Source organism: Cajanus cajan, chromosome 4, assembly GCF_000230855.2.
Source record: "Cajanus cajan strain Asha chromosome 4, NIPB_CcT2T_4, whole genome shotgun sequence".
Taxonomy (NCBI): Eukaryota; Viridiplantae; Streptophyta; class Magnoliopsida; order Fabales; family Fabaceae; genus Cajanus; species Cajanus cajan.
Genome location: NC_138520.1, coordinates 77259771 through 77272354, shown reverse-complemented (window position 1 = coordinate 77272354; position 12584 = coordinate 77259771). Strand labels below are relative to the sequence as shown.

The 12584-nt window shown below is 34.4% G+C and overlaps 2 protein-coding genes across 4 annotated transcripts; both read left to right on the top strand.

Annotated features, from left to right (window-relative positions):
• Positions 1 to 233: 233 nt before the first annotated feature.
• Positions 234 to 5614, top strand: LOC109801878 (putative protein phosphatase 2C 33). The gene is made up of 6 exons (XM_020363030.3): positions 234 to 580; positions 696 to 1040; positions 1935 to 2312; positions 2400 to 2517; positions 3616 to 3839; positions 4806 to 5614. The coding sequence occupies exons 1-6, from the start codon at positions 572 to 574 to the stop codon at positions 5094 to 5096; spliced, it is 1365 nt and encodes a 454-aa protein (XP_020218619.1). The 5' UTR covers positions 234 to 571; the 3' UTR covers positions 5097 to 5614.
• Positions 5615 to 5761: 147 nt separating this feature from the next.
• LOC109802578 (toMV resistance protein Tm-2(2)) lies at positions 5762 to 10160 on the top strand. 3 transcript variants are annotated; one of them, XM_020363997.3, is made up of 3 exons: positions 5762 to 7106; positions 7282 to 9848; positions 9946 to 10160. In XM_020363997.3, exon 2 carries the CDS (start codon positions 7347 to 7349, stop codon positions 9822 to 9824), a length of 2478 nt encoding a protein of 825 aa, XP_020219586.1. In that variant the 5' UTR covers positions 5762 to 7106; positions 7282 to 7346; the 3' UTR covers positions 9825 to 9848; positions 9946 to 10160. The 3 variants fall into 3 exon arrangements, with proteins under 3 accessions (XP_020219586.1, XP_029127851.1, XP_082929271.1); XM_029272018.2 differs by having other exon boundaries at positions 5762 to 7110; XM_083073145.1 differs by having other exon boundaries at positions 5762 to 9848.
• Positions 10161 to 12584: the final 2424 nt, after the last annotated feature.

The following is a 12584-nucleotide window of genomic DNA, read 5'->3' as shown; positions in this document are numbered from 1 at the left end:
AAAAGAATATATTTATTACATATTTCCGTTATTGAGAGTGGGTTAGTTAGAAGAGAATGATTATTTATTTTTGTGATTCGACAATCCTATCCATCGACTCCTGAGAAATCCAATCATTCACCGTCCAAGCCACGTGTCAGTGTTACTCATCACAACGTTCTTCTTTTTTTATTTCTGACCCTGCTTTGCTTTCACACCTTCACGTTCTCATCCATTACAATTACTATTACTATTTTCCCTCAATATATATATTATTCCATATTTTTCGTGGCTGAGAAACAAAATCCCTTGTCACAGCCATTCCTAGAAAGCCACCACCCGCCGGTGACGCACCCGCTCGTGACGGTAGCGCTGCTCCCAACTTTTCTCCCAACAAGACCCACGCATCCTCCAAAGCGCTGGATCGGGAATCTCCATTCGGTTTTTCGTGGTTTTATTGCATGCTGTTCAGCACACGCCTTTTGAGTTCAATTCACGCGGTTTTCGACGAGGTTACTGTTGCATACATCGCATAGCTTCATACGCTATTTGATTTTCCCTTGATTTCATCCAATCGGATTTCACTGCAATCATGACTCAGGTTCAATTTTATTTTATTTTTAATTTGGTTGTGTTAGTTTATGAATCTGAATATGGAGTGCTTTGATTTGTGATTTTCCATATGATTATGATTATGATGATGATGGTGATGGCAGGCGGTGGAGGTGTTGAATCGGTATGGGACGGATCTGGTGGGGGAAGCGAGGGGTTCTGATTCAGACTGTTTGGCGGGTTTTGAGTGTTTTCTGAACATTGTGAGGGCATTGGGAATGGGATCGTGCATCTCCGAGGTTGGGGCTGGTGGTAGTTCTCCTCCGCTTCTTCCTTATTCGCTTGAATCCGATATGGATGGTGGGAAGCGGAAGAGGTTGAGGGCTTCCTCTTCCTTTGATTCCAAAGTGCCTGGGAGGATGTTCGTGAATGGCTCAAGCGAGGTTGCGTCTATGTATTGCAAGCAGGGAAGGAAAGGGATCAACCAAGATGCTATGCTTGTTTGGGAGGTTAGGTCCTTCCTTTTTCTCAGCATTCATTTTGTTTTGGGATATGAAATATGATGTCTTTTACATTCCATTTGTTGCTGTATACTTGTTATGCGGTTTGCATTAATATAAAAAAATTATATTATAAATAAATAAATGCTGATGGCTCGCGCTTTTTATTTTTCTCCTTTTTGGAAGTGAAAAAGTTCTTTATTTGAAAGGGAGTCAAAGCTGAGTAGGTTTTCTGCTTGTTATATGTTTTATAAAACATCCATGAATGGGTGACTTATCTTTTCAGTTTTACTTTCTTTTATTATGCTATTATCTTTTAGCTTAGTCCAATTGTACATGATTTAGTGCTCTCATCTTTTAATTAAAAAAGTTAGTTTGTTGAGTATTTTAAAAAAAAAAAAAATATATGAACCGATATACGGAGCCTTGACGCAATGAGTTATGTTATTACACACTCTTGCTCAATCTTATGCTGTTTGTTTGTATTGTAGTGCTTTGTCATGTCACCGATGCTGGCAATGGGGTGTAACCAACATCCTATCTCTTTTGCTTTCAAATAGTCTAATTAATAGATCACTGTTTTTTCCATGTCTTCCCTCTTCAGCATAGTTTGAATGAGATACGTCACTTTTACAAGATAGAATAGTAGTTTTTGTTTAGATTTCCAACATCAGCTAAGAATGACCAAAATACTTACTTGTCGGGCTTGAAAAATCCTTTCTCCTTGAGTTGAGTTACAGGGATGAGTTAGACCTAGCCCATTTTTGATAGTTTCTTTATTGTCTTTCTCTTACAGTTTCAGTCTTCATATGTTTGGCTTACAGTTTGATTGTTTCAGTTTTCACCGAGACTGATATAAATGTTAATAATGTGCACAAAACTTTGTCTATTTTCCTTTTGCAGAACTTTTGTTCAAAGGAAGACACCATTTTTTGTGGTGTTTTTGATGGTCATGGACCTTATGGCCACAGGGTTGCAAAGAAAGTTAGGGATTCTTTCCCTTTAAAGCTTAATGCCCAATGGGATTTGCATCAGAAGAATAGAGATGGACTCAGTGATAATAGCAGTGCCACAGGAAGTTATAAATCTGAAGGGAATGGATTTAGACTGGTTGACGAGAAAACTAGTCCCACTGATCATGAACATGATGAAACAGATACTATTTTGACATTAAGAGAATCTTTTTTGAAGGCTTGTAAGATTATGGACAAAGAACTGAAATTGCATCCTGATATTGACTGCTTTTGTAGTGGGACTACAGCAGTTACCTTGGTCAAGCAAGTAAGAAATATAAATTATAACTTAATATTCTCTTGATGATTTCCTTATTTGTTTTTTACACTTGGTTTACCTATTATGTTCTTTTAGGGGCTGGATCTTGTTATTGGAAATGTTGGCGACTCAAGAGCTATACTGTGTACCCGAGATCATGATGATTCTCTTATAGCTGTTCAGTTGACTGTTGACCTGAAGCCAAATCTTCCAAGTATCTCGCTTTCCCTCTCTCTTCCCCCCTCCCCCTTTGTGTAAATGTTCTGAATGAACTTGATAATCTGAAGAACTCCATCTCCTTATTTGAGAAGAGATGTTCTGATTATTTTTTTAAAAAAACTGGAAAACAGATATTAGTTTTGAACAGGGTATCAAAAATCAAACAAGTCTTTTTTTTTCCCCTAAAAAAAAAATACAGTTTCATAAAGGAAACAAACAGACCATTCCTTATAACATAACTCATGTTAAAAGGAGACTAAACAAATTGAACGTTTGTTATACATCACTTTTCCGTACATTAGCCACCTGAGTATATAAAAATCAAACTATCAAACATTTTGTTATTTTAGTTTTATTGGTTTTCTTTTATGGTGTTTCATTCAATATACTGACGGATTAATACTAAACTTTCATCCATACCCTTGAATGTTCAGAACCTTGGCCATATGCTCTACCTTGGCTTATCACTTTTGCATTTTGTAAATGTGATGCTGGAGATACATCTTTTTTATTTTATTTTTTTGGGTATCTGAACTTTATTAATCATGCCTATAATTTAAGCTTTTTTTCGGTGTAAATAGTTGGAAAGTATAGTGGTCAGTTGATCACCAGCAGGTAAAATATTGGACATTCAAATATAAGTTATAGCAAATATTAACAGTCAGAATACTGGTTAAAGTTAAATAACTAGAAGCCAGTTCTTGTAAGTGTTTGGTCAATTGTAAAGTGGAAATTGACTAGCCAGTTATCCTGATGGTTACAGCCTGGTACCTGTTTTGAGGTGTCTTTGGGCTGGGAGGAAAGTTCTGCTGTGTTTGACTGTCTTTTCTTTTTTCGTTTTACCTGTGTCTTTGGGAGGTTACAGTGGTTTCCCTCTGCTTTATGGAGATAACTCCTTTTTTTTTTTTCTGAAGAAATACAAATTCAATGCTTTTTTCTTTTTTGTTTTATCCAGTATATTTCTTTGGTTCTCTCTTAGAAAACATGACTTTTGTGAAAAATGTATTCAGGATTGGTGAAAGTGAAACTATATTTTCATTTGTTTTTACCTATATGGTTATGGATGTTTTATGTGAACTTGTTTTTCACTTAGGGGAAGAAGAGAGGATCAGGCTTCGTAGAGGAAGGGTTTTTTCCCTTCAAAATGAACCTGAAGTGTCTCGGGTGTGGCTGCCTAACTCTGATTTCCCTGGTCTTGCTATGGCACGGGCATTTGGAGATTTTTGCCTGAAGGACTTTGGATTGATTTCTGTTCCGGATGTCTCATATCACCGCCTTACTGAGAAGGATGAATTTGTTGTATTAGCAACAGATGGGGTAAGGCCTATAAGGGTTTTTTTTCTTTTCTTTTGATATACCGGCTTTTATGATCTACATGTTGAAATTGATTCAGTTCAATATCGTATTTGTAGTTGGTCAATTCTAGAATGAAATTGTCTCTAAATGATATTTTGAGCTGCCACTTGCATTTCCTTAAGTAAGCTGAAAAACCAAATTCGGTGCCAAGTTCACCTGCATTTAAATTGACCATTCACTGTTTAGCTAACCCACTTATCATGTAAACTTACAAAATTTATTAATGTATATGATTAACACCATTTGAGTTAACTACTAATGTTAATGATTAACACAAAATGTCAAAAGCTGTTTCAATACATATTTTTGAACCAATTGTATTTCAAATCCATGTTTATTTACAGATATGCACGTTATTTCTACCCTCTTTCAAATTGGAATTTGTAAATTGTTTGGATTTTGGAAAAGCTTTTTCTTTACATCAATATGGTGATTTACCTTTATCCTTCCCCCTTCCTTTGAAGTTGTAACCAATTTTTCTCTTACGGTCAATATTATGTAGTAGTAACTTGAAATTTTATATTCTCCAAATTCTCTTGCAACAACAAATATGTTTTGGACTATTCTCTCACACTAGATATCCTTGCATCTTCTGTGCACCTAACTGGGTTATGGAATATAATTTGCTGTTAATACTTGATTAGATGGATGAAAATGACACTAGAGTTCTACAAAAGCAAAAATATAGTAGAAGGAAAATAATACAAAAATTTATTAGAATATGCAGAACCCTTCATAAAGTTGGTTAAAATAATCTTGACTACATGGAAATTTAAAGACAAGCATCCCCCGAAATTTCTAAGCTTTCTGCCTTAACCAAATATATAACATATGTTAGACCCTCTCGTTGAAAGTTCCCTGTTTGAGTTGTTTCTTCTTAGCTGGAAATATTTGAATTGTTTTAAACTATATGATTCTTGTGGGCAGATTTGGGATGTCTTATCAAACGAAGAAGTTGTGGACATTGTAGCAACTGCTCCACGATCTACTGCTGCTAGAGTGCTGGTTGAGTCGGCTGTTCAAGCATGGAGGACAAAATTTCCTTTTTGTAAGGTTGATGATTGTGCCGCGGTTTGCCTCTTTTTTGATTCAAATTCAGATTGCAAGTCAACAGATATCAAAGACAAGATACTGGAGGCATCCGTTGACCAATCTGAGCAGTTACCTTTACTTGATGAAAAGGAAATTGGAAAGGAAGCTGAAAAGCAGCAGCAATAGCACAAGTTTTGTACCATGTCTCTCCCAAGCCTTGCTGGTTTTATTGAGAAGGTTGGGAAAATTCTGCTGCAACAGTCAAAAGAGAAAGGGTCATTATTTTGATGATTTTTACGGTAGTTTTCTGCCAATATTCTTTTCATTGTTTATCTTTCATTTCCTTCGACAGCATGAGGGGGGGAAATAGGGCGGTTATATATATATATTTCATATATGGAGGAAAAGGGGTACCGGGCTTTTTTTTTTGCTGGAGGTCATTTTCCTTCTCTGTATATTTGGTAGATTTGGACTTTTTGTAAATCCAAGTCTCTAGATGCATATTATATAGTGTGTTCTGAAATCTGCTGCTTTTCATTTGCATCATTCTTAGGTTGTAGTTTATATATATCTTCCAATTTAGTCAGTAAAAACATGAGAACTGAAAAGAATTGGATTTATTTCTTATGGACTTTTGAGTCAGGTTGTTGTACCTCCATGTTCTGCTGTCAGAGATTAAATGATATTGCCATTTGCCAGTGTGATCCTATTGTGTGGAAAAATTTACTCTGAACGGAAGTTTGTTTTCAAGGTATACTAGTACTTTTGATTTAATTTGTTTTTGAAAAAGGCTTTTGGGCACAGCCATAACAATGTCTTCCAATGAAAGGAGTATTCTTCAACGTTGTTTTGTACTGTAACTAGATGCGACTATTCCCAATATAATTGCCGGAAGATGTGCTAACCCCCAGATGGAATTTAGGATGGTAGACAAAACTTTCTTTTGTACTATAACTATTTTTCAAAAGTCATGAGCAACAACCAATTTAAATTCCTTACAGCTTAGCTTCAACAATTGGCCATTGCCTATAGATTGCACCGGAAACCAATTATATAATTTCCATCACTATCACCCATCTGATCAAGGTTGATATAATTGATTCTTCTCTTCCATTTTCACTCAATTTCTGCACCAAAAACATCGGCCAAGTATCATTATTTTTCTTCAACGAAATATAGGTTGCTGTGTATCTAGCTTTTAACAAAAGAAAGTTGACTTCTCTTACATTGTTGAATATCGCACGCGCTCGGTTGCAGTGTCATAAGCATCGAAAGTCTTCTGCTATTTTGCAAATGATTATTTCAAATATTTCTATTTTTTAATGACCAAGTGAGGAGGGTTTCTCACTTTCTCTGCTAGCTTTCAAAAATGAATTTTTATTCTTAATAATATGGTTTCTCGAGGGAGGAAAAAAGTTCAACCATGCATGTCATTACCATGTGAAAAGATGCTTCACGAACAAAAAAAAATTATGCATCGAGAACGACCCCATAGAAATGTGCGTCTACACGTTTTGGCGTTTACACAATACACAAAGCACGGTAACAGTTTAATTTTGTCAAAATATGAAAGTAATTTAATTAAAGTACATTAATAATATAAATATTTTTTATACTATTATTCAATTTAAACTTATATCTAGGATAATATTTGACTGATTGCTTTGTAAATCTTTTTAAATCTAAAGCATTTGGAAATTAAACTCAGAAGATGTTTGGTAGAAGATAAATATTTTTATGTCTGTACATAAATCTTATGAATGATTAAAATGTGTTTAATTGTTTATAAATGTTTTTAAGAATATTTATAAAGATGTTACTTGAAAATCAATGATTTTTACTGTATAAAACTAACATGACATTTTACTGCAGTAAATTTGTATTTAACTAAAAGATGTTGGATCCCGACCAGATTCATACTAAAATAAAAAATTGTTGTACCAATCGTCTCCATAAGTTCAAATAGCGTGATTCTCGTCAAAGTTCTTATTTTTTAATCTAAGTAACAAAACAGTTCCATTGAGGTGAGTGAAAATATACACAGAAACGTGGAAAGAGGAGGATTCGCGGTGAACACACTAATCATCTTGAATTCATTCTGACTACTTTCTCTATATTCTTTCTCATACCATTCTTGGAGACAAGGCCAGGCAGTAGCTAAACTCAGCCTCCAAAACACTTTTGCGTCCTACACTGGTACGTACGTACTCATCTACAATTTTCTCCAAAGTCCAAACATTGATTTTCTTAGATACAAATTTCTCTATTCTTGCATCGATAATAATTTAATATAAAGAGTGCTTTTTCATTAATGTTTTGTATGAGTAGATATAACATATTAATTGATCCCTATTGGTATGCATGCATATAGATACATATACATATCTTGTTCCCAAACCAAACTCTCTAGTCAGTGTGCAACCACACGGAACACAAATGGCAGATAATGTTGTTAGCTTCTTGCTAGAAAACTTGACACGACTGCTTAACGATGAAGTCAAGTTGCTTTTTGGCGTGGAGGAGAAAGTCAATTTCCTGGCCAATGAGCTCCAGTTTATCAACATCTTCCTCAAGAGCTCTGAGGGGAAGCGCAGTGATCAAGTAGTGAAACAAGTGGTGAGCCAAATAAGAGATGTTGCCTACAAAGCTGAAGATGTGGTTGACACTTATGTTACCAACATCTCCAAACACAAAAACAGAAACATACTTAGCAAGTTATTCCACGGAAAAAATCAAGTCATTCTGCTACATGAAGTTAACACTGAGATAGAGAATATCAAAAGTCAAATTGATGAGATTTATAAGAACAAGGAGAGATATGGAATTGAACAAGGCGAATTCCAAAGGGAAGAAGCTGCTGCAGCAGAATCACTCCGCAGAAGAAGGAGGGATGTGGAGGAAGAAGACGTGGTGGGCTTCGTGCATGACTCCAGCGTTGTCATTCAGCAACTGAAGGAAAGTGATTTGCGCCTTAAAGTTGTTTCCATAATCGGCATGGGAGGGCTAGGCAAGACCACTCTTGCTCGAAAGATCTATAACAATCATGAGGTGAACACGTTGTTTCCTTGTCGTGCATGGGGTTATGTGTCTAACGATTACCGACCTATGGAGCTTTTACTTAGCCTTCTCAAGTGTTTAAGTTCATCCATTTCTGAACGGGAAAATTTAAGTGAGGAAGATTTGAAGAATAAGGTGGCAGCAGAGTTGAAGGAGAAAAAGTATCTGATAGTGCTTGATGACATCTGGAATTCCCAAGTGTGGGATGAAGTTAAAGGTGCCTTTCCAGATGACAAAACAGGTAGCAGAATACTCATAACAAGTCGTACAAATGAGATGGTTCACTGTACAAGAACCACATCTCCCCACTACCTTCCTGTTCTAAATGAAGATGAAAGTTGGGAACTATTTTCTAAGAAGGTGTTTCGAGATGAGCAATGCCCTCCTTATTTAGAGCCTCTGGGCAGATCCATTGTCGAAACTTGCAAGGGTTTACCGCTTGCCATTGTGGTCTTAGCTGGACTCGTTGCCAAGAAGGAGAGGTCACAAAGAGAATGGAAGAGAATAAAGCATGAAATTTTGCATCATACTCGAGTGAGGGATATACTGAAGCTCAGCTATGACAGCTTACCTTCAAGCTTAAAGCATTGCTTTCTATATTTTGGAATCTATCCTGAAGACTATGAGATCAATGTAAAGGAAGTGATGCAACTATGGATAGCTGAAGGGTTCATACAAAAAGAAAAGCCAAATGCATCAGAAGAATTGGAAGATGTTGCAGACAGATACTTGGATGATCTGGTGGATCGCAGCTTAGTACAAGTGGCAAAAAAGAGGAGTGATGGTGGTGTCAAGACATGCCGGATTCACGATCTTCTTCGCGAATTCTGCATATCAGAAAGCTCAAATAATAAGTTTCTAGAGGTTTGCAAAGAGTCCAATGTTGATAACTTGAGAAATTTAAATCCCCGTAGATTGTCCTTCCACTGCCAACCACCCTCTTATATTTTTGTAGACACATTTCAAAATCCATGCACCCGTTCCGTGTTCATATTTCCTGAAGCAAGCATAGATTATTACTCTATGAAAAGTTTCGAGTTGGCTCGTGTGCTACATTTACCATTTTATTCACTACCCATCAATTTGAAGAGGATGATCCATCTAAGGTACCTGAAAATACACTCTGGAGACCTTCCAACTTCTATAAGCTGCCTTTGGAATCTAGAAACACTATATATATATCGAACACGGAAACTATCTAGTGGAATTTGGAAGCTCAAGCAACTGAAACATCTTCATTTAAGTGTGAGTAAGTTACCAAAAGCAAGTGGGGAAAGAATGGAGAATCTCCAAACCCTTTGGTTAAAGACTGAGGATGAACAAATGATTTCCAAGCTGAAAAATGTAATGTTTCCAAGGTTGAGAAAATTAACTTTACTCACTAACCCTTGGCATGGATATCCTTCTCAATCCCTGCTTTTGGAAGAATTACCAAGTCTACACCAGCTAAGCAATCTTTGGAGCCTAAACATAATGTTTCACCTTGCACAACTTTCATACTCCAAAGCATTTCCATCAAATCTTACCAAGATAAGCTTGAAACTACCATTTGAAGTTGAATGCCACCATTTGATGAACACATTAGGAGGGCTCCCCAACCTACAAATTTTGAAGCTAACTGATGATGGACACTTTGTTTTTATACAATTTGACCTTCATATTGGCATTGGAAAATTCACGCAGCTTCAAGTGTTGCATATGAGGGGAATAAGCATCAATTCGTGGATATTAGAGGAAGGTGCAATGCCTTGTCTTCAACATCTGTTCATGAAAAGATGCCATTATTCGTCTGGGCTTGTTGAACAACTTCGTTTTGAGTTCAGGAATGGTTGTAAGATTATAATACAGGATTGGTGATCCGTTGCCGTTGGAATATTCGGTGTAAGTGCATTCGTCCTCTTGTCTGACATTGTAAGTTTACGTTATAACCATTCTATATCCTTTTATCTAACGTATGCTATCTATTCTTGTAATTTAGGATGCCAGTGGATTGGACAATGAACATTTTGCTTTCTCAGCGATGGTAACGCGCAGTGGTTCTTATCATTCTGTATTTTTTGAATAATAATGTCTCTTTTTATTGCGAAATTTCCATTTTTAATCTCAGTTTTTTGTCTTTTTTTCTTCTTGTTCCTTTTGTTATGATGTGGTGACTTCATTTAAATGTTGATTGTAGAAGACTTTATTTTATTTGCTTTCTTGTGCAATACTAGTTTAAATTTGGTAAAAATTGGTGGATGCCCACAACCTTTGATGAAATGATTTGCAACTCTTCTGCTTAATTGTTTCGTTTCACTATTCTACTTCCTTTTCTTGCATGACCGGATACTTTTAGTTTAGCATTGAGGCTTGAGTATTGATTCATGTTATTTATCTTACCCTTTGCTTCTACAATCATAATTCATGTTCTGGGAAAGGTGTGATATTCAATATGCTTCGTCTCTTTTCCATCTGTTCTTTATTTTATTTTTCTGGTTCAGTTGCTATTAGAATTAGAATGCTGTGACTTGGAAATTGAGAAGAGAATTGGAGTGAAACCTGACAAATAGCAGCAACAACATTGCTTTTGTGCCATGTCTCTTCCCAAACCTTTGCTGGTTTAATCATGGTTGGGGAAAATTGTGCTGCAACATACCAAGAGATAGGGTCATTATTTGATGACTTTTTTTGGTAGTTAATTGGTCTTTTTTTTTTTTTTTTTTTTTTTTTTTTTCTCAGTTTAATCTTGCTTTCTCTTGTTATTTTATCTTGCCTTCACACGGCTTATAGATAATTGGTTTCCTTGCAGCATTTTTGCCTTGTTTCTAACTTTGCTATCTGTTAGGCTCTTGATCCAAAAATTTGGTCTTATAAAACAGAATTGATGTCTGTTTTGTAAATTACTAACTATCTGATATGTGGTATAAGGTATTAGTTGAGTATCAATGATATCATGTTAGTATCTAAAAATTTGTATAGATCTTTAAAATAACAATTTTTGTTTATTTATCTTAAAATGATTGTTAGGGAAAAAAATAATAATTTTAAATTTTAAAAAGATGAAAATAATATATATATATATATATATATATATATATATATATATATATTAAGGATCAAAATTAAAACTCATTTTATAAGGACAAAAATAATGTTTATAAATTTTAGAAGGATAAAAAAATACAAAAATTAAAATCAAAATCCACTCACTCTAAAGAAACTAAAAATATATTCAAGTCAACTATGTATATGATCAAAGATAAATAAAATTCCTAAATTTTTAAATGATTAAAATATAATCCATCATCTTGCCTCCATATTTTCAAAATAACACATTTTGTCTTTAATTACACATTATTATGATTATGCTATCAATTTATGTCAATATCACATTTATTATTATTTTAGTAGTCAACATTGTCATGTCAAATTTTAACCAATGAAATAGACACTTAGCAAAAGGAATACAAATTAAAATTTACAAAAATCTTAAAAAAATGAAAATACAGTGACAAAATTCTCAAAGAAAATTCTTTGAAGACAAATTTCACAAGATTGTGTAATTTTAGGGTTGAGCCTATTATTAGCCACATTGATTGATTTTTTATTTTTAGAAACAGTCATCCTTATTTATCGAAAATTATTTACTTGCATAATAAATATCTTAAAAATTATATGAGTGATGATTTTTTATTAATTAATAGTGTAAAATGACAGTGCATCATTATTAAACATTTTTTTTATCCTTTTGAATTATTGCCTATTGATTTTAATAAAAAGGGAGATGAAGGAGAGTAATAAAATGCATAACACAAACTTTTATGAGTTAGGATTTATCAATTAATTAATTATTTAAATTGCGTATTCAAATATATAATCCGTTTACGCTCGAACACTTACTTTTAAGAGAGAGAGAAATTACTAATTTTAAAAAAAAAATCCTCAAAAAGCAAAAAAGAATAAAAATTATAAAGAGCTCAATCAATAATGAATGGGAGAAACATATGCCTATGCCATTTTCTTTTGTGTGTTGAAGGCTTGAAGCTTAAACTTTTTCCATTACTTATCTTTTCAGATAACTTACATTATGTTAGAATAAGAGTATCTTGTTGTGCATCAGGTATACCCACATGTTTACTTTGATATGATGGTGTTCACTTTAAACTTTCAATCCTCGTATATTTACTTTTGATGATCATTTAAAAAATCTTAATGCCATAAAATGTATAAACACTTTATAAATCTCCTTTTGAAAAAGTATCCCTTTACAAAAACAAACCGACAAAACAACTTAACATGTGTTGTCTCTGCATGTAAGAAAATTAAAAGCTGAAGCATGTAAAAAGAATAAAAATGAGAAAACCCCTACCGAAGAGGATCCAGGTTCGTTTCAAGTAGCTTATTCATGTTTGGTTGCCTTTTCATTTATAATTTTCTTGTGGACTTTTGCGTACTTTTCCTTTTCATATCCTTCAAATATAGTTTTCTTTCCCCGTTTTTTTGTTTTCCATCTTTATCCTTCTTGACGTTGCAATTCAATGTTTTGAAGACCCTCTATGTATAAATACAATTGTCAATATTCGAGTTTTGTTTCTTCCAATCATTCTACAATTTTCATGTTGCCAAGAAGGACAAGTC